The sequence below is a fragment of the Pongo abelii genome, chromosome 16 (assembly GCF_028885655.2).
Source record: "Pongo abelii isolate AG06213 chromosome 16, NHGRI_mPonAbe1-v2.0_pri, whole genome shotgun sequence".
In the NCBI taxonomy this organism is placed as follows: domain Eukaryota; kingdom Metazoa; phylum Chordata; class Mammalia; order Primates; family Hominidae; genus Pongo; species Pongo abelii.
The window spans coordinates 20,676,426-20,703,149 of NC_072001.2; the positions used below are offsets into that span (position 1 = coordinate 20,676,426).

General features: G+C 43.2%; 1 protein-coding gene across 2 annotated transcripts in view; it reads right to left on the bottom strand.

Moving 5' to 3' along the window:
* Nucleotides 1–26,724, bottom strand: part of LOC129050347 (E3 ubiquitin-protein ligase HERC2-like) — a 56,223-nt gene that overhangs the window by 12,163 nt on the left and 17,336 nt on the right. The window contains exons 4-12 of one of the 2 annotated variants that reach the window (XM_063716474.1): nucleotides 24,205–24,417; nucleotides 19,867–20,580; nucleotides 18,471–18,580; nucleotides 16,611–16,786; nucleotides 14,598–14,792; nucleotides 13,820–13,971; nucleotides 10,958–11,316; nucleotides 7,923–8,116; nucleotides 1,609–1,762 (exon numbers count right to left, since the gene is read on the bottom strand). In XM_063716474.1, coding sequence (XP_063572544.1) covers nucleotides 1,757–1,762; nucleotides 7,923–8,116; nucleotides 10,958–11,316; nucleotides 13,820–13,971; nucleotides 14,598–14,792; nucleotides 16,611–16,646 — 942 coding nt within the window. In that variant the 5' untranslated portion in view covers nucleotides 16,647–16,786; nucleotides 18,471–18,580; nucleotides 19,867–20,580; nucleotides 24,205–24,417 and the 3' untranslated portion in view covers nucleotides 1,609–1,756. The remainder of the gene's footprint in view (nucleotides 1–1,608; nucleotides 1,763–7,922; nucleotides 8,117–10,957; nucleotides 11,317–13,819; nucleotides 13,972–14,597; nucleotides 14,793–16,610; nucleotides 16,787–18,470; nucleotides 18,581–19,866; nucleotides 20,581–24,204; nucleotides 24,418–26,724) is intronic. The other variant, XM_054532344.2, reaches the window with a different exon arrangement.

Genomic DNA, 26,724 nt, shown 5'->3' on the forward strand with positions numbered 1-26,724 from the left:
ATGCTCTCCCTGCCCCCAGCCTCCCGATAGGTCCCAGTGTGTTTTGTTCCCCTCCCTGTGTGCGTGTGTTCTTGTTATTCAGCTCCCACTTATAAGTGAGAACATGTGGTGTTTGGTTTTCTGTTCCTGTGTTAGTTTACTGGGGACAATGGCTTCCAGCTCCATCTATGTCCCTGCAAAGGACATGATCTTGTTCCTTTTTATGACTGCATAGTATTCCATGGTGTAAGGTACCACATTTTCTTTAGCCAGTCTGTCACTGATGGGCATTTGGGTTGATTCCATGTCTGTGCTACTGTGAATAGTGAAGCAAAAAACAGACGCAATAGGAATGCTTTTACACTGTTGGTGGGAATGTAAATTAGTTCAGCCATTGTTGAAGACAGTGTGGCAATTCCTAAAAGACCTAGAACCAGAATTGCCATTTGACCCAGCAATCTCATTACTGGGTATATACCCAAAGAAATATAAGTCATTCTATTATAATGAAACATAATGTAAAAATACCTCGAGTCTATTTGTATTTTGGTAATATCTGAATAAAACATAAAATATTATGCACACATCTTTATATCCTTTTATCCATATCTCTCTTTCTTTAAATCCTTTTGGTTAAAATTTGTTATCACCTCCTGACTATATATATATATATATATTTTCTTTTCTGGAAGAAAGCTCACCTAAGCCTTATTCAAATGCATCTTCTCAATCTTTACCTACCACCCCTCCTGCCTTTTTGTTCCAGTTTCCTCTTAACATTGTACTGATGTGGAGATAACGAAAGAGAATATCACTGTCAGCCACCAGAAGTGCCTTTTCAGAGAAGAGCAATGGGGAAGAAATTGAGCAGACAAAGCCAGAATCCCCATTAGCACACAGAAAGAGGGAGCTCAGGGTAACCACATACATTAATAATTCTTGTCCCCCAAAGGGAAGCTCTGTAAAATAAGTTGTATTACATCTGTACATAGCAGTACTTTAAATATAACTCTAGCTTAAGTATTTTAAGCATCTCCATGATATGAACCTAAGGGAATAAACTCAATAAATCAATATTTATAAGCTCTGTTCACTTATTTCTTGTGGTTTCAGCCACTGATTTCAGAATATGCATGAAAAATATATTTCTTCTGAATATTTGATTTCATGATCCCAAGTAGACACATCTCTGTATTGGGTTTCAACAAGCCCACAAAAGTTAAATACCTACTTTTAGCCAGCTTTGATTTTCACAAGTTTAATTCTGACATTTAGTGATATACAATATGTAAAATAACCTGGCACTATATCTGTCATATCATAAGTACTTGGCAAACATTTCACTTTACTCTTTCTCATAATTGAATAATGGCTCAATAAAACTCTGCAGGGAAAAATTTAACCTCTTATTTATCAATTACAAATAGTTTAAGACCGATAATTCCCCTTTCCTTGTTACCTTTAATGCTGAGTCATTAAAATTGTGAGCAATATATTTATTTTGAGGAAACTATTTTTTACTAAGTTTTTTTTTTTAGAATTTTATGAGTCTTCAAAATAACTAGAAAATCTTAAAGTGTCACCAAACAGAAGTGGACATTTAATAAACACCTCAACTTTAATACTTACAGAAAATCATTTGAAGGCTGTCACTCCTCTGGGTATTATAAATTTTACCCTTGGTCAAATCGAATCACCAGGAGGCTACAAACTTGAACTACATTGCCTTAGTCTCCAACAGAATTTCTTTCCTTGAATTAAGTTTTCGGGCCATGCCCTACTCCTTTTAATAAAAGAACAATACAACAAATAGTCATATGAAATCCATTTTATTGCCTAATACAAAAATATTGTTGAAGAGTATCATAGTTCAATGGCCCATATATATAAAATGTCTCAGCAAAGGCACTTATATCATAATTCAGTACTAGGAAATGATTTCCTTCAGGCAAGCTCCCTCTTAATTTTTTTTTTTTTTTTTTTTTGAGACGGAGTCTCGCTCTGTTGCCCAGGCTGGAGTGCAGTGGCACCATCCTGGCTCACTGCAAGCTCCACCACCTGGGTTCACACCATTGTCCTGCCTCAGTCTCCTGAGTAGCTGGGACTACAGGCGCCCACCACCACGCCTGGCTAATTTTTTGTATTTTTAGTAGAGACAGGGTTTCACCGTGCAAGCCAGGATGGTCTCGATATCCTGACCTCGTAATCCTCCCGCCTTGGCCTCCCACAGTGCTGGGATTACAGGCGTGAGTCACTGCACCCAGCCCCTCCCCATCAATTAAGGTGAGAAATGCATAAATGATGATGGTAGTCATTGACGCATCAGTTACGAAAGAGTGAGGCCGGGTAATTGGATGACACCTGCACAGGGCTCTGAGGTCTCAAGGAAAATGACAGGTGTTTGTGTATTCCAAAAATGTGGACATGATGGCATAAGGCCCAATGAAGAAGGGGTAGATTATGAATGGTGTTATCTTGAACATAAGGAGACTGAGATAGTGTAGTTTTAAAAATCGCAGCATGAAAAAAGGTGATTGCTAACCCCACCCCACCTTATGGTAAGTGTCTGAAGAATAATCTTTCTAGGGACTACTAGTGGGTATTCTTAAAGGAAAGCGGCAGCTTTCTGTTTGAGTAGGAAGGTATTAGAAGCAGTATATGAAGGAATAAAAATATAAAAGAGAAATATTGGAGCAAGAGTGGGAAGTATGGTTAAAGATAAGGAAATGGCAGAGCACTTTAGGGAAATATGGTGTGAGACAGAAAAGAGGCATTTTTGACTGATGAAAATACTAATCATGGCTAACACTTACTAGCATTTATCGTATGTCAAGCATTGTTCTAGGTACTTTACGTGTATTAACTGTTATGATTCTCACATTAACCCCAGAAGGTCAGGCCTATCACTTTACAGGAAGTTTAAGCAACTTCCGAAATATTAACACTTCTTCTGAATTGCTTCTCTGGTGACAGGAATAAGAGTCGCAGTAGCATCAACTTGCTAAAAAGTTTAAAATGATGCTCAGAATAAAGGTATTTTACTGCTTTTTGAGACTCATTGTAAAACGGCTTGAAACGTCTTTGCCCTGAATCTCTGCCAGAGGGAAATTGGATGAGTTGCTAAAGAATATGGAATTAATTATCCAAAAACACTTTAGATATTTCTCTTTGTATAGGGTATTGTAAATGGTCTTTAGCTAATTATAATTTAATATCTCACTTGTCTCTCTCATACATAGGTACATATGATATATACACGTGTATGTGTACAATTCAATACATCTATGTGTCTACGTAGCTACCTATGTATGCATGTATGTATGTATGGATCTGCCTATCTATTAATCTATCTCTATGTATCTACCTACCTATCTATATCTGTGTCTATCAAGTTCAGGAATGCTTGGCATTCTTCTAACATCTGTGGGGTATTTATGGACTAGGCTATGATGATAGATTTCCAGCTTCATTTCTTTTTAAAATCTTTTATTCTTCTTGCTCATTTTCCTTTTCCTGTGCCTAAAGGACAGTTTCTCCTCAATTTAGGACTTCTTCCTTTTGCTCTCTTATCCACTCATTTGCAGACTTTCTGTTCTCAGCCAGAACATCCCTTTTGTGCACTGTACAACCTGTTGACACTGTCACAGTTGCCACTTGATCACTGCAGATAAAGGAGGAAGTAGCAATTCTGGAATGGGTGGCTTATCTCTTGGCTTTATAACTGGATACCTTCATCTGCCATTCAGTCACTCTTTTTTATTATGGAGACATATTTTCTGGGAAAATGCTACCATGAAGCAGGACCAATCTCCAGTTCAAGGTACCTCTTGATTTATTCATTCCAAAGCATCCCCTGTTAGGAATTAGGGCTCAGATCACAGGGTCATCTGCTCTGTAAGTAAAAGGCTGACAAAAAGTCTGTTACTTCACTGCTCTTTACATTAGGGTAATATTAACAATGGAAATCCAGTTCATTCAATAAAACAAGTGTCGATGAAGAGTCAAACTCGGTAAAATATTTTAAGGGACTTATTCTGAGCCAAATATGAGTGACCACGGCACATGACACAGCCCTAAGGAGATCCTGAGAACACGTGCCCAAGGTGGTCAGGGTGCAGGTTAGTTTTATACATTTTAGGGAGATATGAGACATCAATCAAATACATTTAAGAAAGACATTGGTTTGGTTCAGAAAGGCGGGACAATTCAAAGCAGGGATGGGTGGGCTTTCAGGCTATAGGTAAATTTAAACATTTTCCAATTGACAATTGGTTGAGTTTGTCTAAAAACCTGGGATCAAAGGAAAGGAAATGTTCAGGTTAAGCTAAAAGATTGTGGATACCAAGGTTCTTCTGAAGTCTTATAGTGGCTGCCCTTAGAGATAATAGATGACAAGTATTTCCTATTCAGACCTTTAAACAGTGCTGGACTTCTACTAATTTCTTCAGGATTGGGAAGGCTTGGAAGAAAAAGATCTAGCTATGTCAACAGAGATTCTTTACAGATGCGTATGTCCCCCAACAAAGGGAAGCTTTGCAGGACCATTTCAAAATATGGCAAAGAAACTTGCTTTTGGGGTAAATTCTTTTTACTTTCTTCTTTGTCACATAATGTTATGCCAGAGTCAGATTGCAAAGTAAGCCATGATATATAGGGTTAAATAAAATCCATCTGATGAGAATTTATGGTTAGTAAGGGATGACTCCCCAGACCCCTTAGATAGGAATTTGGGCAAAATAAAAAAATCAGAGCTTAGTCTTCACAAGTTATTGAAAAACAATGAGCTACCAATTTTATTTATTTATATTCTTTCAGTGGTCTTCAACAGATGGCTCACGAATTCACATATTTGACAATTGTAATGTGAAATAAATTTAAGATATTTCAACAACAATCATATAGGAAAATATAGATAAATAAGAAACTATAAAAATTATACTTTCAAACCTTTCCTTCTCTAAGACACATGGTTTATCTGCTCTCACACCGATATTGAACATACAACTTAATTTTTAAAATTAATTTTTCTCACTTTAGAAAACTGGCATCTTGAGGCCGGGCACAGTGGCTCACACCTGTAATCCCAGCTCTTTGGGAGGCCGAGGCAGGCGGATCACGAGATCAGGAGATCAAGACCATCCTGGCTAACACGTTGAAACCCCGTCTCTACTAAAAATACAAAAAATGAGCCAGGCGTGGCGGCGGGCGCCTGTAGTCCCACCTAATCAGGAGGCTGAGGCAGGAGAATCGCTTGAACCCAGGAGACAGAGGTTGCAGTGAGCCGAGATCATGCCATTGCACTCCAGCCTGGGCAACAACAGTGAAACTCCGTATTGAAGAAAAATAATAATAATGATAATAATAATCCATGGGTCAAAGAACAATTCTCAAAAGAAATTAGAAAATACTTTGAACATAAATGAAAATGCATCAAAATTTGTGGGTTTAATTAAAGCACTGCTTAGAGGAAAAATTATAGCATCAAATCATTATATATTACAAAAAAGATAGGTCTAAATCAGCAATCTAAGTTTCCACCTTAAGAAACTAAAAAAGAGCAAAGTGAACACAAAACAAGCCAAAGGGACAAATGACAAGATAAAAGCAGAAAACCAATGAGATTGATAGCAAAAAAACAAAGCAAAAATTAATGAAACTTAAAGATTGTTCTTTGAAAAGATCAACAAAATTGAAAAACTCTAGCAAAACTGACAAAGAAAAAAACAGAAAAGACACAGATTATCAGTATCAGGAATGAATGAAGGGACATCACTGCAGGCCCCACAGAATTCAGATGATTAGCAAGAGAATGCTAAGGAAAACTTGACATGTAAAAATCAGACAACTTAGATGAAATAAAGCAATGTCTGAGTGCCACAAACCAGGAAAATCCTCCTAGAAACAAACAGGTCACCTCAATAGTTCTATATCTGTTAAATAAATTGAATTTGCAAAATCTTTTTTTTTTTTTTTTTGAGCCGGAGTCTCACTCTGTCACCCAGGCTGGAGTGCACTGGTGCAATCTCAGCTCTCTGCAATCTCCGCCACCCAGGTTCAAGTGATTCTCCTGCCTTAGCCTCCTGAGTAGCTGGGATTACAGGCGCACGCCACCAAGCTCGACTAATTTTTTGTATTTTTAGTAGAAACGGGGTTTCACCACGTTAGCCAGGCTGGTCTCAAACTCCTGACCTCTGGTGATCCACCTGCCTCGCGAGGCCTCCCAACGTGCTGGGATTATAGGCGTGAGCCACCGCGCCCGGCGAAAAATCTTTTAGAAAGAAATCTCAGGTTCAGATGGATTCAAAAACATTTAAAGAAGAAATAACACTAATTCTACACAATCCCTTATAGAAAATGGAAAAGGAGGGAACACATGCCAATACTTTGTATAAGGTCAGCTTTCCCCTGACAGAAAGTCAGACGAGATAGTATAATACAAAGAAAGAAAACTGCAAACCAACATCCCTGATGAGCATCAACAGAAAAATCCTCAAAAACGTGTTACCAAGTCAAATTTAGCAATATAGAAACAGAATAGGGCTGGGCGCGGTGGCTCACGCCTATAATCATAGGAATTTGGGATGCCAAGGAGGGTGGATCACTTGAGGTCAGGAGTTGGAGACCAGGCTGGCCAACATGGTGAAACCCCATCTCTATTAAAAACAAACAAACAAACAAACAAAATTAGCCAGGTGTGATGGTGCACACCTCTAATCCCAGCTACTCAGGAAGCTGAGGCAGGAGAATTGCTTGAACCCAGGATGCAGAGGTTGCAGAGAGCTGAGATTGCACCAATGCACTCCAGCCTGGGTGACAGAGTGAGATTCTGTCTCAAAAAAAAAAAAAATAGAGTAGTAAATTGTGGCCAAGTGATCCCTATCCCAGTAATACAAGGCTTGGTCAGTATTTAAAAATCAGGCTGGTATAGTGTCTCACACCTGTAATCCCAGCACTTTGGGAGGCCAAGGCAGGCAGATCACTTGAGCTCAGGATTTCAAGACCAGCCTGGGCAACATAGTGAAACCCCATCTCTAAAAAAGAAAAAAAAAAAGTTTAAGAAAAAGAAAGTAAAAATCATCAATGTAATACACCACACTAACACACTAAAGAAGGAAAACTGCATGACCATTTCATTTGGATTAAAAGCATTTAACAAATTTTAACACCCATTCAGGATTTTTCAAAAGCTTCTAAAAGGGGGAATTAAGGCCGGGCACGGTGGCTTACACCAGTAATCTCAGCACTTTGGGAGGCCGAGGCAGGCAGATCACAAGGTCAGGAGATCGAGAGCATCCTGGCTAACACGGTGAAACCCCGTCTCTACTAAAAATACAGAAAGGTAGCTGAGCACGGTGGCAGGCGCCTGTAGTCCCAGCTACTCAGGAGGCTGAGGCAGGAGAATGGCGTGAACCCAGGAGGCGGAGTTTGCAGTGAGCCGAGATCACGCCAGCGCACGCCAGCCTGGGCATAGAGCGAGACTCCGTCTCAAAAAAAAAAAAAAAAAATTGGGGGGGAATTAAAGAAACTGCCTTAATCTGGTAATAAGGCACCTACATAAACATGCGCAGCTAACATCACAGTTGATGGTGAAAGACTGAACTGCTTTCCCCTACAGTCAGGAGCAAGGCAGGGCACCCACTATCACCTCTCCTATTCAGCTTCACACTACAAGTCCTGGCCAGGGCAATCAGGCCGGGAAAAATACATAAAAGGCAAGCATACTGGAAAGGAAGAAATGAAACTGCCCCTCTATACAGATAGCATTTAATTGTCCATGAAGAAAACCCAAGGAAACTACAATGAAGCTCATAATAAATGAGTTTAGCACAACTGCAGGACACAAGAACAACAAACAAAACTCAGTGGTATTTCCTATATACTGGTAATGAACAACTGGAAACCAAAATCCTCCAAAATACCAAATCAAGCTCTATATTCAGTACCTGGGCAGGCCCACAGGTAACTCCCACTATGTGTTTGGCATCCAGTCCTGGCGGTGCTGCAGGTTCTGGCTTGGTCACACGCAAGGTGTCAAAGTGCTGGCACTGGTCGTTGCTCCTCCAGCTGTGGACCTCGCTGTCCTCAGTCAGAGCCAGGCAGTGGGTGGAGCCTGCAGCCACATCAATCACCTTCTTCCCTACAAGGAAAGAGGGATGCAGATGCAGCTTCAAGCCTATGACCTGAATGGCCTAAAAAGATATTTCCACTAGGCCATTCAGGTCAGAAAGCTTTTAATATTAACTTCTTGAGGATAATCTGTTGCTTTAATATTAAGCACAATCATTTGCTTTGGGTGTGTTATTAAAACTCCTGTATTTTGTCAGCTACAATTTGTTAGGACCCACAGCCTACAAACATCATAATGCTGGGATACGAAAAGGATCTGTTCTTTTTTCTCCTCCTCATTCAGATTTTCATTCCGAAAGAAACAAGGTGCTTTTAATTAACCATTAGATCACATTCTCCCATCCCAGATACAACAATGCACAGCACACTCTTCACTGAGGAAGGCTTCCTAAGAAGAAATCTATTGTTCTCTCAGAGTTAGGAGATATCACTATTTAAAACGTTGTTTCTATTTAAACACTCAGCAAAATATTCTATTTTTCTTTCCTGGTAAATCTAACATGGCCAACACAAAGGGTATTTCACAGAAATGTCAACATATAAAATAATTCAGCTGAAAAAACACACTGCAGTAAGGGGAACAATTCTATCCTAGGAGCTTACCATAAGTTAACATCAGCAACAACAAAAGGTGTTTTCAACAGTAATTGAAATACCCTCAAAGTAAACGATTTCTGTATCTAATGATTGTCGTAGCTTTCCTATACTAATGGAGGGGAATATAAACAAGGAGGCAAGTGAAATTCAAATACCATTCAATGACACTGAGTAAACTTCTTACTCTGCAACTTATCTCAGAAGCCTAGAAAATAATAAATACCGTATGGGCACACAAAACTCTTAGACATCAAGATATTAACATGCTTCAAAATAAAACTAATGGAGAAAGGAGCTGCCAAGTCTTAGTTAAAAGTCCCACTTCCAAACCCACTTGGTAAAGAAGCAAACACACAAAGAATGTATATAGTGACCAGGACCTAACGAACTACAGCCCCCACACACAACGCAGCCCAAAGCCTGCTTCTGTGAAGACACTGGTGTTGGAACACAGTCAGGTCCACCTGCTTCAAATACAATCTGGCCCTTTAAGAAAAAGGCTGCCCACCCTGAGAGAACCCTAAAGAGTCCATCTGATGTACCTACCTCTCACTGCCTTTTCCCTTCTTCCCTACTTTCTTGTCAACTTGCCTGCCCTTCAACAGTTCTCGACTAGGATGAAGACTATCTCCCAACCACTAGGCCAGGTGGTACGGAAAAGTCCAGTTTTACCTTAGAAAAATCCCTCCATCATCATAGTTTTGATGGCCCCCACCCCAACTTCCTGCAGCATAACATCCCTAGTAAGCACACCACAGAAGAATCTCAGGGTCTTTTTGCAGAGGCTCCCATCCTCTCTGCCCGCGCTGGCAGCCCACATTGAAGGCGCTGGCACTCATATCTACATAGCTTGGCTTCCATCTGTTCCCTCCAACTACAATGCATGCTGGACACCTTTGCAACTGAGCAAGCAGGAATCACCCACCAAGGATGAGTTCACATGAGAGCGTCCCAGGTGGACCCAATCCCACCTCCCAATGTGGCCCCACAGCACAACGCACACTCACGGTCCTCAGTGTGCCTGCAGTACAAGTACAGGTGACCTCACCACACAGAAGGAACCCTTACTGAGTCCAGCCTGCTGAGTGAGGAATGCGTGCCTGCCACAGAAAGTGCCAATGTTTGTAAAACTCAATGGGTTTAAATTAAATTTGGTAAGAGTAACTCAAAGTCATTTTTTAATAGAGACACACCCACTTTCCTCTTAGTATCAATACCTACACCAAGCTGGCAGTAAAAGTTTCTAATGACAGTCCATTCATGGAATGTGAGGTTAAGAACATTAAACCTGCAAACTTTAAAACATTACTAAAGAAACTGTCCTGAAGGGTTTTAAAAGTTTACATTTGCACTCACCTTGCAAGCCTTCTAAGAGTTTTGGATAACGAACATATTCCTCTGTTCTGTGTCCAAGTCTCTGGTTGTCACCTTTTCCCCATGAATAAACTTGGCCACTTTTCATCAAAGCAATGGAAAACTGACTTCCACAGCAGACTTTGACCACATCCAAGTCTTGAAGCTTTTCAATCAGCTTTGGGGTTTTGCAGCCATCACTACCACCTCTGCCCAATTTCCCATAGTCACCATCTCCCCAAGACCACACTTGCCATAAAAAATACAAATGCATTTAAATAACAACAACTCTGCATTTTAATGAAAAATTTTAAATGACTGAAAATAATATAATGAAAAATGCACACTAATCTAGACCACCCATGTGCATAGTTAACACTACCAGGGTGGCTACTGAGCAAATGAAATCTAGATGACACTTGAGGTTGATATAGAAACAATAAAGACAGGGAAAGCTGAGTTTTCTTTTTGTTTTCATTCCATGAAAAACAAAGTCCTGACTCTTACTAGCCTGGGCTCAATGTTCACTGCTTCACAGAACCAAAGGCCCACTGCCTCCGTAACACATAACTGGGGCCCGGCACACTGCAGATGCTTGCGGACCACCCTCCCATTTGCCTGCTGCTTCTGTTGCCACCGTGCGGACTGCTGGTCAACCGTACCACTGTATGTGTTCCCAACTGCATGTATCAGCATAGTTGATAAAATGCTCACATAGAGATGGTGGCAGCTGCGAACCATCTGACAGGCCCCAGGCAAACAAGCCCAGTAACCACCGGGGCCTCTCCACCAATGACACTGAGCCCCACACCCACTGGACGACAGGGTGGGCGGCTTCCTCCAGGGAAGCTGCCATGCGTGTCCTCGAGGGCCTGTCGAGGGTGGCGAGAGCTCTACGTACCGTTCTCAGTGACAGCCAGGGTTTGAGCGTCCCCACTCCCACACGCCACATCGATGACCTTCAGTCCTTTAAGCCCAGCTACCAGCATCGGAATGGCCTCGTCCTCACTGGAGCCTTCAAACAGATAGGACGGCCGTTTATTAAGTCCTGTAAGAGGCCACCTCCTGCTGCATGCTCCCACTGATGCAGACCAGATGTACTGTGGCCCAGCCGGCCGTAGTTCCCATGGCCCCAGGTGTGCAGCTCCCCCTCGGCAGTGACGGCTGTGCTGTAAGTGCTTCCGACAAGCGATGTGCACCACGTGCTTCCCGGCCTGCTTTCCAGAGAAGGCGGAGATCACCTTAGGCTCCTCCAGAGGCCTTGGGGAGGAAGGGAACAAACATGAACGCCTTTCTTCTTGGTGTTATTTCTTATTAGTGTTAGCAAAGGAAATTCACTATCCAAATTTAGACCATCACAGCATCAGGCCAGTTTCACCTTCCAGGTACCTAATAAAATAAGAAAGACAGAATTCAAACACCTAACACCTCCATGACTTTTTGTTCAGTTGGAACCCGATGCCAAGCATGGTATCCAGTAGAAATATAAAAACAGTGTTTGTTAAAGACTTGTACAATAGGCCAGGCATGGTGGCTCACGCCTATAATCCCAGCACTTTGGGTGGCCGAGGTGGGCGGATCACCTGAGGTCAGGAGTTTGAGACCAGCCTGGTTAACATGGTGAAACCCCATCTCTACTAAAAATACAAAATTAGTTGGGCATGGTAGCGGGTGCCTGTAATCCCAGCTACTTGGAAGGCTGAGGCAGGAGAATTGCTTGAATCCAGGAGGTGGAGGTTGCAGTGAGCTGAGATCATGCCATTGCACTCCAACTTGGGCAACAAGAGCAAAACTCCATGTCAAAAAAAAAAAAAAAAAAAAAAGGCTTGTACAATAAAGTCCATTGCAGCTTTATTCACAATGGCCCAAAACCACGGTCCATCTGCAACAGAAGGAATGACTTACCCACACACCCAACAACATGGCTGCATCTCAAGACATCATGCTAAGTGAAAGACGCCAGAAACAAAACACCATACGCTGTATGGCTTTGTTTATATTAAATTATGGAAAAGACAAAACCGTAACAACAGAGGGCAGATCAGAGGTTGTCAGGAACTGGAGGTAGGAACGGGCATCGACTCGAATCCCCGGAAGCGACGGGAGCGCCCCATGTCTTGATGGCAGTGACCCAACTGTGTGCACTTGTCAAAACCACCCAACTCTACATCTGAAACTGTCATCTGGCTGTATGGAAGCCTCATAAAGCTGACTAACATTTGTATGTATTTGTTAAATGAATGGGGATGGAATGAAGCCAGCACTCCGCAATCTATACTTTACAAATGAAAAGTATGAGGCAGTGGGGATTAGGGTAGAGAAGTCTTACTAGTTGAAGAAATTGCAAAGTTAGCAAAATACCCTATTCTTAGGATCCAGAATATGTTCCTATGATGGATGACATTTTCTTGAGAATCTATAGAAGCCAGGCCTCTCCAACGACATGGTTTACTCACTTTGAGACCCACTAGTTTGCAAAATACACACACACAGTGGCACAGGTGCTCACAGGGACAGCCCAATGACTCTACTCAGTACAAACTCTCCCTTACTCAGCTTAAGTTTCAACTTCCCCAAAAGGTTATCTCCAGCTTCTGCCATCTGCACTCATCTCTCTTCCTTCCTTGAAGTCCTAGAATAAGGCCTAAGTTACTCATCCCAGCACTTACTCTCCACTGAGAATTGTTTTACTATGAAATATGTTATACAAAGTCAGTTATAAATACCATAAAGGAAGTAAGCAGATATACCACCCTGTCCTGCACCTCTATACCTTTCAAGTCCCATGTACCCCATGTCAATCCCAGCCTTTAGGATCCAGTGTGAGAGTAACAGCTATAAATTCCATGGAGATCAATCTTTTGTTTTTCACTCATTTTACATTTGTCTGAATCCCTTTCAACACGGTCAGGGTTGGGCTGTTCTGAGCTTGGCATACATGTACCACACAATGCGCATCACTCTGCTTTTCTCCCAGTTTGGGATCTTCCCAGCGGATGCTGTCAGCAATGATGACCTCAACTCCACCCTGTGGTGTGCATGGGCCATGCCCCCAGGCTCCTCTCAAGGGACACAAGTGCAGTCATGACTTCACTCATTTCAAGCTCTGCAACTGCCTGCTCCCTGCTCAGGGCTCTGGCCCACATGAAATGGGCTTGCTGAGTTGGTATGCACACACGTCCTTCATTTAAACCTAATGCCAAAGTTCCACGCACAACAGCAAAGTACAAGAGGGTTCCCCATCACTCCATGGGGCTGTCAGACCTCCCAATTCTTACAGCCTGGCATTTATAATAACTTTGTTTTATCTCTGTTCTTTCACAATAAAAGGTTCCACCGAATAGGATAATATTAGGAAGAAACTGCTGACTTTTGTTCCTGTAAAAATAATATTATGGTTCAAGGAAAGGGTGACAACCTTATCTACGGGAGACAGGGTGAACTGTTTGTGAATGAAGGAACAGTGGTGTAGGATTTGTTTTGGCAAACTCCAGAGTGGCGATGCAGTTTGAGTAGATAAAAGGCTGGCCAAGGCTACACGGGGTGGAGAAGAGCCGAAAGGCCAATTCCTGTTGCCCTCCACGCATGGGCAGAGCTCCTAAGCCATCACCAAGGAGGGGCACATCGTAGTGTCCTGCTCCACCCCAGCGCTACATGTCAGGGCAGCTGGAAAACACCTGGACACACTTCTGTGCTCCATCCTGTTTAGGATATAGCAACATAAAAGAAGAGTGTGTCCCCTACAGAAATGAGCAATACATACACAGTGTCCCTGTGGCCCAGCCATCTGCCATCCCCACAGCCCCAGGAGTACACCTCTCCAGTGGCAGCCAAGGCTAGGTAATGGTGACCATCAGAATGGGCAGCAATTTTTACAATGTTTCTGGAGGCGAGGCCTTGGACCAGCTGTGGGACCTAAAAAAGGAAAAATACCAAGAAAAGTAGTCATCAGTCCAAGGAAAATGAAACCAGCGCAGCTCTCCTTTATCATGTATCCCTGAGCAAAGCCTGCTCTAACTGGAAGTGGGGCATAAGTCCCTGGGGGCACGGGCCGGCTCTCCAGCCCTTCCCACCCAGCACCAACAGAACAGCGGGCAGCCTCCAAGTGCTCTGTGCCAAGACCAGAGCCGATGCAGGGGCAGGACAGGCTAGCCCCATGCCACAGAGACACACAGCCGACAAGGAGGAATACCTCGCTTTAATGAAAAATGCCACGTCCCAATTTGCCACTATCCCCATGAGGCCCATCTCCCTCATCTGTCACCTGTCTGGTCCCAAAGTCAAATGAGTTTACACGTGGAAATGAGTTTACAAATGGGAATCTCATGATTAGCAATGAGTTTCACTGTAAGGACTTCCTAATCTTCATAACCCAAATCTTGACAATATTACAATTGAGATCATTAAACATAATATACAACCAACAGAAGCTTATCAATCTTCAGAAATCAAATGGCTTAAAGAAACACCAGAGCTTGTGCATCTATAGTACAGACCCTGCTCCACAAGGGAACACTGCAGGCGGTGCCCAGAACACTCACCAGTGTGTCACTATTGTAGGCCTGTGTGTACACGCGGCCATTGCGTGACAGAATCAGGAAGCGCTTCTCTGCACAGGCAATCTGTGTGACTCCCAGGTTGGCCAGGACTTTGCACTGGATTGGACCAATCACATTGGCATAGTATTTCCATCCTATTAACACCCAACCTATGAATATGACCTCTTGCAATGATCCCTGCAAGATGAGAAAGTAAATGTTTTCTTTTACAACAGCAAAAAAAAAAAAAAAAAAAAAAAAATGCTGGGAGTAGCACTGAGATATTATAAGCTAAAAAACAAAGCAAATAAAGAGAAAATATGCTGATTCAAAGCATCAAAATAGCTCGTACCATGCTGTATTACCTCATTTAACAGGTATGATGAAGCAACTGAACAGGTTATTTTTCCGTTTCCATTGCATTTCATTTTAACAGAGACCATTAAAAAGTAGTATAAATGGCCCTTAAATACTAATGTATTTTAAAATGCTCAAACTATATCAGGGTCACCATTTTGTGCTTTGGCAGGCAAAATCCCAAAAGCCCACACACAAGGCTGGGAGGCCAGCAGCCCTATTGGTGGTGAGAGAAATCAAGTTGTACAGGAGCAATCTGGTGACAACCAGCCCACACTAGGTGCATCCCCACCCGTGCATGTGCACAGGCACACATGCATGCACACATGGAGGACACATGTTCCAGGTCAAGCCTTGCAGTACTATTTGTGTTTTTTGTTGTTTTTGTTTGAGATGGAGTTTCACTCTTGTTGCCCAGCCTGGAGTGCAGTGGCGCGATCTTGGCTCACTGCAACCTCTGCCTCCCGGGTTCAAGCAATTCTTCTGCCTCAGCCTCCCGAGTAGCTGGGATTACAGGCATGTGCCACCACGCCCGGCTAATTTTTGTATTTTTTAGTAGAGACAGGGTTTCTCCAAATTGGCCAGGCTGGTCTCAAACTCCCAACCTCAGGTGATCCGCCCACCTCGGCCTCCCAAAGTGCTGGGATTACAGGCGTGAGCCACCACACCCGACCCTCAGCACTATTTGTATAGCAACATTGTGGCAATAAGCCCAAGTGTCCACCAATAAGAGACTCACTAAAGAAAGATACATAAAAGACACATCCACACACTGAAGACTAAGCTGCTTTATAAAAACAAAGAGCGACACTCTGATACAGTACTCCAGTATATATGGTTAGTAAAAAAAAACAAGCAACACAAGTAATGCAACATGCTACCACTAGCGTACTCATTCCAGAGAACAAGGAGGTTACAGAGGAGACTGAAAAGTCAGAGGCAGCAGGTGGGAAATGGGTGGAAGGCGTGGGCGGGGAAGCGACAGTGTGTCTCTGCCTAGGTTTGATTTTTGAACCATGTGACTGTATTCCTTTTTTTTTTTTAATCACTGTAAAACAAAATAAATACTCTTCATACTAGAAATAAAATCTTAGAAAAATCTGGATTCAAAACTAGGATTACTGTTCTACACTGACAAAGTTCACTACCATTAGCAAAGGCAGTTTTCTCATTGACATAATGAGATACAACAGCGTGCATGAGGTCCTCAGCGGGCCTGCACCCTACAGGTGCTCCACACATGCAAATCACTACTATTACCATTACTATTACATAACAGATATAATATATAATTATACTGTCACTGCTATAACCAGCATTACATACTAACACAGCCCATGTTCAGAGCATAAAGAAGGCTGTGGAATCCCCTGCAGGTGGGAGGGCCTGGGGCTGTGGATAAAGGGGAGCTCTCTGGGGCTGTGCCACCTGAACCTGGAACGCGGGCCCCCAGGTTGGGTCCCCAGGCCTGTGTGCCTCAGCTTGCTCATCACTCACTCTCAACACGGATAACACTTTCAACAGCAAACATGTTTAAAAACCATAAGCCAGCTCCCCCCAACAATACCAGAAAAAACAAGTCCACATGGGCCCAGGATGAGAACCTAGAAGTGGTACTAGCTACAAAACACATGGAGAACACGGTTCTTGCACACACACCTTATGAGACGTCAGAGAGCTACACAGCGGAAGCATCTACAGGGCGTAGCCAGACGGTCTAAATGGGCCATGACAACAATCACCATTTCTCGCAGATCAATGGCAAGCTCGTTGTCTTGTGGAAGGGTGAGGTACCTCAGGAAACTCTCAATGAGGCTCAGAGGGCCACACAAAAGCTAGAAAGGAAAAGAAAACAAACATTCAGAAATGGTGGGAAAAATTAAAGTAACAATTAGCCTTTAATTATCTTTTTTATTTTGCTATAGACTCATTTGACCCATCAAATGACAATGTCAATGATACAATTATACTATACAGCTATATATTTATGCAGCATATAAACTGACTGTACAAATGTCTAAATTTGCTGTATACATGTACACAACATTGACTGTGCATATATACATTTATGATACTACAGGTAAGTTGAATCCACACAGATTACTAGCACAACCAAACCACCCTACAGGCCTAGGACCCCCGGAGAAAGGCAGAACCACTTCTGTGGGAACCCAGCACAGCATCTCAAGCTGGCCTTGAAATCTAAAACCAAAACCTTTATTTTAATCTAAACGTTGCCCACTCTGGAGAACACCTACTTTCATTTGCATAGTTCTAATTCTTCTAAAGGCAGAAGAGCCCTATTATCATTAAAGACTGCAAATAATAGAAAAACCAAAGCATGATATTGGAATGCCTAAGACTTTCCCAAAAAACCAGCAAAATCCAACTTGTACTTGACCTGTAAAGACCAGCAGTCCTGGAGGTTTAGGCCCAGGGCCCCACACGCCTGCTCCTCCCCCAGCTCGGCGTCCACACCTGTTAAGGGGGGAGCTGGTACTAAACAGAGTGATAGCTCAGGTGACATGCCCTGCACAGAGCCCAGTACATAGGAAGGGCCAACAAAGCAGGCCATTATTTTCGTTGTTCTTTTCTGGTATTGATTTAAAAGTGCATGTTTCAAGCTTGGTTCTCTGCTGACAAGGAAGTCAGTGTTCACTGATCCGAGTCTTCTCCACAAACAAGTGGCCTCCCACACCTGTCTCATCTGACTCAATGCTGTTACTACCAAACACACACACGCCAGAGAAAAATACTGCCGTGGACACGCACGCCGGTCTTGCTTAAAAAATAACTAGACTCGAGTGCCACCTACACACAAAGTTCCATCATGACACCCATGTGCATGTCGCCCTCGGAGTGGGGCGTATCCTTCCTGCAAATGATGCTCTGGAACCTTTGCAGCAAGGGCAAAAGCGGGGCGCTGGTGCCCTGGGCGGAACGCTCATTGTCAGTCTCCTGTGCCTCGCTGTCCCACAGCTGAAGCAACATCAGGATGGCAGACAACATTTGGCCAAAGGAGAAAAGATATTTATTCCTAGTAAAAACAGATTAACTTTTTTTTTCATGGTGGAGCAAAAATAAAAGCAAACAGCTAGATAGAAGTGAAGAAATACTTGGGATATGAAAGGAAACGAAAGTAAAGCCGTGGTAATTAAATCACTGAATTGACACCAAGATTTCAGCACACGACATCACCTTTTGCTGATAGGAAAGACCAGTTAAGAAGCTCAAAGAGCATGTTTACATGAAAGATCTAGGATCTTAAATTCATGGAATAAAAATAATTAAATGAGGAAAACTGAAAAAAAAAAAAAATTCCCAGTCTAGAAAACTAAGCATAAAAAAAGGAAGTGAAGAAAAGGAAAAGAGAGAGTGAGCTCTGGGACATGGTTCTCTGGTTACAGAGCACCACATCTGCTGCAGTCACACACGATTCAGTGAAACAAACACAATGCAACAGGTATTTGGACACAGAGCCGCTTCCCCAAAGTGTTCCCAGTCTGTGGCAGCCCTCACCTCAGAGTGCCTCTCTGCACAGCCAGCTCCAGCAGGATGGCCAGGGCCAAGTGCTGGTCCTGCAGGCGGACGCTTCTGGCCCTTTGGTGCCTGGTGTTCCGTGAACATCCCTGAAATTAAAACAATGGATGCAGGAACAAAGCGACCTCCAGAAAGACAGCATGCTTACAATCACACTAACACGTTTACTACACGCTCCCTCCCAAGGAAGGATATATTTTTAATATTTAGAATCAAGTTTCTGAGACTTGCTACTCAAATTTTTCAGAGATTTTTAAAGTGTAAAATTAGCTTACAGAAATATATTTTATTTAAATTATTCATTCAGACACTATATTACAGTAGATGACATACTCCAAGTTTGTGAAACATAAAATAATTTATCTCATTATCAAAAACATGAGTAGAAGAATATCTAGCTATCTTTTCCAGTTTCAATGACTTGTAAGACTATAACAGTATCAACATCCTCCTACGGAATTAGAGAGCCAATCTCCAAAACCACCTGATAATCTGAAGGCAAAATGTCTACACTAATTTTTATCTCTGATCAATGAAATATTTTTAACTTTTCTATGTTACTCAATAATAAATTTTTTAAAATTCTATCCCAAGACTGCGGAGAAAGGATCCTATGGCATCAATATTACAGCTGAATTTTTGAAATCAACTCCATGCCTATGTTCAGGGCCTCCAGCATTAAAAATTTGTGGTGATGCCTTCACCAGCAGGCTCAGGAAGTGGACTCAGAGCCAGGGATGCAAACGCCAAAGGCCTCCTGCCGGATGGAAGAAGGCACAGTGCTGACCTCTGCAAGGGGAGTGAGGAGTGGCCTCACTTTTCCTCTGCATCTGTCCTCCCTGTTGAATTTTATATTTTCTTTAAATTTAAAAACCTTAACAAAAATGCATAGCACCTAAGACCAGAATTCATGTTTTTCTTACACACAAATGATTCCTATTCAAAATTTTTTATGCTAAAAAGACCAGCTAAAGGACTAAACTATTTGATCTTGAGTAGTTGTTTACTCCCACGTTATCTATAAGACTTCAAACCAAGTGCCACTCTGCACTCAGGACAGCAGCTCCTAATCACAGACAGACACACAATGTAAGTGCTCAACCCTCCATGAATGACTGATGGCCAAATCTCTAAGCATCCTCCCTCATCCATCTCATTTAGTATCACAGCTTCCTGGGTCTAGTCAGAGTATCATATATCAAATCTCCTGAAAAGCTGAGAACCCAGACCCAGAATCACAGCACTGAGAGCCCACTGAAAACAGAGGTGAGAAACCAACCTACTAGTCTTCTTAGCTCTAAAGCGAGGGTGGTAAGAACCAGCCTCAAGCAGGCCAGCTGTCTGCGTGCAGAAGGCAAGAAAGGAAAGAACTCACCCCATCACAACGGACCTGAGGAAGCTGGTCGCTCTCTCCACCACCTCCAGCCACAGAGAGGACCCGGTGCTCTCATCGAAGAGCGAGGCCTCGGGAAGTGCTCACAGGGCGTCCAGGGACTCCTACAACAGCTCACTGCAGAGGTCCGCATTCTCGCCTGGGCGCACACATGTCAGAGGAGCCTGCCCACTCCCCTCACTCTCCTGCTGGGCTTCCCACCCCTCAGCGAGAGATGATGCCACTGTCACCTTTCCAATCCCTCACTCAACAGGCCAAAATCTAGCACAGCTGTTCCAGTCAATTCTGTATTTCACGGCTGTCACATGAGCAATACAGTAACTTCTTATTCTTCTAGAATTAAGTCTGTACTCAGGTGTTCCATGGTAGTGGCTGACGTGGGGGTGAGGGTGCATGCACTCTCTTTTTTTTTCTTTAAAGCACAGACATGAAAAGTGAAACAGCCTCTGCAGCCTCTCATCTCACAAGCAAGGAAACCGAGGCACAGAGAGCACAAGGGATCAGCCGAAGGGCACATGGTGGCTGAACCAAGCTCAAAACCCAGACTGTTGATGCGTTAGGGAAGCAGAACAACGCATCACACCAGGGACCATACCTGATCGCCAAGCCCTGCGCAGGAAGGCGAAGGCGAAAGACAGTGCCGCTCGGGATCCCACTCTGGCGAGCCCCTCCACACCTTTGCTCACAGGCCGGGAACTGCAGACGACACACACGGAACATACAACCAGTCAGCAGCAGAGGGTGCAGATACTACATAAAATCAATACTATGAAAGGGTGTGTACCAAAATCTGACCAATGGTTTTCTTCAAGTGACAGGATCACAAGTGGATTTTTAGTTTCGTTGTTTAACAACTTTGATCAAATGTCTTTTGTAAAGGAAAAGTTTTCTCTTTAAGCATCAAAGAAACGTATAAGGAATTTTAAATGTCTTGGGAAAATGCTCATGAAATGACCTCCCAAAGTGAGATTCTAGTGGGAGGAAGCAGACGATAAACAGATAAATACATAAACAGAGGGAGAATAAACCCCACATGGGAGACCAGGCCGGAGAGGAGCTGGAAGAAGAGCAGCAGAGACGCACAGGGTAGCCTGGCTCGCCCCAGCTCCGGCGTCCTCCACTCGGGGTCTGCTCCTGGCCGCGGGTGAAGCCCTGTGTGCTTGAGCCACCCCGTGGGGAGTTGCCCTCTTCTGAGGATGGTGCTCATCACCGTCCTGTGTGTTTTTAAGCTTTTCGCTCCTTGCGTATGTTAATTTCACAAGTCAGTTTCATTCCGCATGTAGTAAAAGGTTATGCAAATGGTACACCACAAAAACCATCCTGTACAAGAGAGAAAAGGCTAGAATACAAAAAGGCATAATCTCAACTCAATTATGCATAGAAAGTAATTTTATTTTATACTTTATAGTATATCATATTTCTAATATATGTATATTACAGTATTGCTACTATATATTCTCCAAATTTACTAAAATTTGCTTTCATGATCAGGGGATACTCTATAAAAACAGGTGATATGGAGTTCAAGACCAGCCTGGCCAACAGGACGAAACCCTGTCTCCACTAAAAATACAAAAAGTAGCCAGGTGTGGTGGTGACATGCCTGTAATCCCAGCTACTCAGAGGCTGAGGCAGGCAAATCGCTTGAACCTGGGAGGCGGAGGCTGCAGTGAGCCAAGATCGCACCACTGCACTCCAGCCTGGGAGGCAGAGCAGGACTCCATCTCAAAAAAAACAAAACAAAACAAAACAAAACAAAAAACAACAAACAGGGATGTTATAGAAGGATCTCCCCAAGATACCATGTGTAATAAAAATGGCAAAGAAGAACATGGCTGGCCAGGGCAACGGTACACGCTTATCCACAAGTGCCTGAATAATGCACCGGGAGCTCAGAGAGGAAACACAAGAACCTCTGAGAAGGGCACTGGGTACCTGGAAGATGGAAATCTTTGCTCCCGAATCCTAAAGGAGAAATATGAACATGACAAGACACAGACATGTAACAGGACACACAGTCCTTACAAGAGAAGCACATGGGCCAAGTGTGGTCAGAGGAGGTGGGTGAGTCACTTTAGGTCAAGAGTTTGAGACCAGCTTGGCCAGCATGGCAAAACCCCGGCTCTACAAAAAATACAAAAATTAGCCAGGCATCGTGGCACACGCCTGCAGTCCCAGCTACTTGGGAGGCTGAGGTGGGAGAATCACTTGAGCCCAGGAGGTCAAGGCTGCAGGGAGCCATGATAGCCCCACTGCCCTGGGCAACAGTGAGACCCCCATGTCAAAACAAACAAACAAACAAAATCATCTCTAGATTAACACCTAATACAAGGTAAATGCTCTGTAATTAGTTGTTATATTGTATTGTTATTTGTATTTCTTAATTGTTGTGTTGTTTTTTATTGCTTTTCTTCCAATATTTTCGATCCACAGTTGGTTGAATCTGTGGATGTGAAACCCACAGATACAGAGAGCCAACTGTAATGTGATTTCAACTATATTTAAACATAAGGAAACAAAAAAGGAAAACAAACACAAAAATTAAAACGTAAGAAAACAAGGAAACAAGCTGCAAGTATCGCTCGTGTCTCTGGCGGGCAAGATGATCAGGGTTTTGCTCTTGTTTCTTCCTGCCTCCTGTACTTTCTATGTGCTCTCCAGGGAGTCAAAGTCACTATCACAGTCAAATAAAGCCAACACTCCTAACTACACAAAATATAGTTTCATCTGGCAATCTTGTAGTTCAGCCTTCTGAGGACAAAAGTCTGATAGACAGCTTCATTTTGGAAAAGTACAATTTTACATAAGCTTTAAACATTCTAATGGCTGTCAGCAAATAGAGGAAATCTGTAATATATTATCAGGCATCAACAAATTAAAACTCATATGCCCAAAAGCATCCCCACTTTTTTTTTTTTCTTTTTGAGACAGGGTTTCATTCTTGTTGCCCAGGCTGGAGTCCAACGGCACGATCTCCGCTCACCGCAACCTCCACCTCCCCAGTTCAAGCAATTCTCCTACCTCAGCCTCCCGAGTAGCTGGGATTACAGGCATGTGCCACCATGCCCTGGCTAATTTTTTTATTTTTAGCAGAGACAGGGTTTCTCCATATTGGTCAGATCTCAAACTCCTGACCTCAGGTGATCCGCCCGCCTCAGCCTCCCAAAGTGCTGGGATTACAGGCGTGAGCCACCGCGCCCGGCCCAAAAGCATCTCTTGTAATAAAAGAATAAGAAAATCACATTAGGAAGGAAAAACATGAAGCATCTAAACTAGATGGGCACTGAACATTACAATCTATCTCCTTACCCAGCAGCAAAACAAAATAAAACGTACACAATGTTCAGAATTCATTTTCAAATTTATACTTGAGCTGATTTAAAGCTTTGGCTGGCTTCCACAGTTACTGACAGAAAAAGGTCTTTAAAATAATGACACAGAGCCAGGCGCAGTGTCTCATGCCTGTAATCCCAGTACTCTGAGCGGTTGAAGCAGGAAGATTGCTTGAGGCCAGGAGCAAGACCCCATCTCCATGCGTGCACACACACACACACACACACACACACACACACACACACACACAAATTATTTTTATTTAGCCAGGCATGGTTGCATGTGCCTGTAGTCCCAGCTACTCAGGTGGCTGAAGCAGGAGGATCACTAGAGACCCAGAGTTCAAGGTTAGAATGAGCTATGAGTACACCATTGCACCCCAGCCTGGGTGACAGTGCAAGACATTGCCTCTCAAAAAAAAAAAAAAAAAGAAACAAAAAATTTTAATTGAATAAATAATGACAGAGATTACATAGTATGGTCTGTTACTACATGAGCAAATTGGCAAATTCATTCTCCAGATTACACAAAACATACAAAAAGGGAAAGCAAGAATAAATTTCAGAAGGGGAAGACAGACACTATATTGAAAATCTTAATTAAACTTTCTGAAACAAAACAGTCTGAATTTTATATTTAACTGGCATTAGGATTCTTTTTTTTTTTTTTTTTTTGAGACGGAGTCTCACTCTGTCGCCCAGGCTGGAGTGTGGTGACACGACCTCAGCTCACTGCAAGCTCCGCCTCCTGGGTTCATGCCATTCTCCTGCCTCAGCCTCCCAAGTAGCTGGGACTACAGGCACCCGCCACCACGCCTGGCTAATTTTTTTTGTATTTTTAGTAGAGACAGGGTTTCACCGTGTTAACCAGGATGGTCTCGGTCTCCTGACCTCGTGATCCACCCGCCTCGGCCTCGCAAAGTGCTGGGATTACAGGCGTGAGCCACCACGCCCGGCCCATTAGGATTCTTTCTTTGCTTTATATTACCTTTTTCTGTCCACAAGAGGCAGAGAAATGCCATTGCTTTTCCACTTAACTTTGACATTCTCCTGAAAAATGGTTCAAGGCAATGAAACAGTGCTCCAAGATTACCAGCCTCTGCTTGAGTCACGGGGCTGAGAGTGGTGGTGGCTGACTGGATGGCCAGGGCCTGCTGCTCTTTAACCAGCACAGAAAGACACCCCTTCAGTTCATTCACATCTAGAAAACAAGACAAGATAACATCTCACCTGTGGACAATGTGGCCACAGTTTGTTGTAATGTTGAGAAAATGGATGGTGACAACAGGTAGTACTCAAAGGCATGATATGTGGCAACAACGGTTTTAACCACTTTACACATACGAATTCAGGCAACCCTCACAACCAGCACTGTCAAGCAGTGCTGTCCATCCATTTTATGGATGAAGAAACTGAGGCACCAAGTGGTTAAGCAACTTCTCCGAGGCCACACAGAGGAGTACAGCACATGACAGAGACTCTGAACCACCATGGCATACTGCCTCTCTGAAAACATCATACAAAAGTTGGCAGGGACAGTGGCTCACGCCTGTAATCGCAACACTTTGGGAGGCCAAGGCGGGTGGATCACTTCAGGTCAGGAGTTCGAGACCAGCCTGGCCAACATGGCGAAACCCCTTCTCTGCTAAAAAAAATACAAAAATTAGCTGGGTGTGGTGGTGCGCGCCTAGAATTCTAGCTACTCAGGACGCTGAGGCACAAGAATCGCTTGAACCCAGGAGGCGGAAGGTTGCAGCGAGCTGAGCTTGTGCTGCTGCACTCTAGCCTGGGTGACGGAATGAGACTCTGTCTCCCCCCCAAAAAAAAAAGTTACTAACACAGAACTCTGAAGTCAACATCAATCAATATTTTTCAGCAGCACATCTCCTAAACAGAGAAAAACACTAGCCGTTACTTTTATGTTGAAAAACCAAATTCAAAATAAAAACGATGTCTTGATAAAATTACCCAGTACGCATGACTCATGAAATACATTTATGGACATATTTTAGAGGAAGATAAAGTAACCAGTTAGAATACACATTCCAACTAGTAAGTGATATTTCATTATATTATTCTCTTTAGTTCTATGTATCTTCAAAAATTTCCATACTAAGAAGTGTTTTGTAAGTAGCTAGAAGGCAATCACATGAGTGAAAATAATTCAAAGGATTCTGGTCTTTCGATTAAGCATGCGTCTACCTCAGAGTACAGATCATTATAGGGGAACTGTAAGTTACCTCCCACCAATCCCCTATAACAGCACAGTTCCCAGTGGCAGGGTGAGAGCTAGGCTCTTCTGGGCCTGCCTCTCTGCTGCTTACTAGCCTGGAGGCCAGCAGTCACCAGCCTCGCAGCCCTGGATCCTGACAGGTAATAACAACACCCCTACTGGCTGCCTCCCCTTGGGCAGAAGACATCAGTTTTCCGGCTACCCATTCCCTGGATATGCTCTCCACTGGACGGGAGGGACCTTAGAAGGCAGGAGAGGGACACATCTCACCACTCCCTGGAAAGGCACAGGGTGACGCACACTGTGCCCAGCACCAGCAGTAGGATGTGAGAGCTGAAGCTTTGCAGCTAAGAGCTAATAGTTATTTAAAATGACATGAAGAATACTGAATTGCACACTGGGCTCAAGATGGAGAAGTGAAAGACTGACAGGTAAAGCAGTGCCCCTGCCCTTCTCAGGGCATCGCCACTGAGCCACCCTTCAGGCAAGGAGGCTGGCCCAGCACTTCAAGGGCTAAGCCCTTCCTGAAGAGTCACTGCATTTTCTGCTTTTAAATAATACATCTCCCTTCTGCTTGGCTGCGGAGCCCAGAAACAACCCCAAAGCTCCAAGAAGGCAGCTCTGCCCTTGAGCACCCACGTGCCCTTCTCCCTGACACCCTCCTGCTTATTCCATCGCAATCCTGACTGCCCAGTCCATCATTCATGTACACTCTGAAACAGTGGGTGAGAAAATACACAAACCATGGACACCACTGGGGAGTCAGAACTCCTACCCCTGCCTCACAGTAACCAGGGGCCTCTAGGCAAAGTGGGAAGCCTGGACTTTGTCTCAAGCTGCCAGTGATGAGCTGAAGCACACCCTATCCCGGCCAGAGCAGGGTCACAGAAAGATTTAACCACTTACACAGAAGATTTAAGTAAGACCTAGAGTCACCTAACAACATGTTCTATTGAGAAAGTCACTCATGATACCAAGAACCAGGAAGATCTAAAACCAAATTTTAAACAACAATTATAGAAATACCACAATGAAAGATGTGGGAATAATGTGGCCAATAATTAAAAGCGGTCATGATAAAAAGGCTTCAACAAGCAATTACAAACACATGTGAAATAAATGAAAAAATAGAAAGCCTAAGACAAGAAAAGGAAGACAAAAAAAAAAAAAAAAAAGAAACCAAATAGGAAGTTTAGAACTGAAAAATACAATAACCAAAATAAAAAGCTCAGTGAATGGACACAGCAGTAGAGTGGAGGAAAAAGGGCAAAGAAT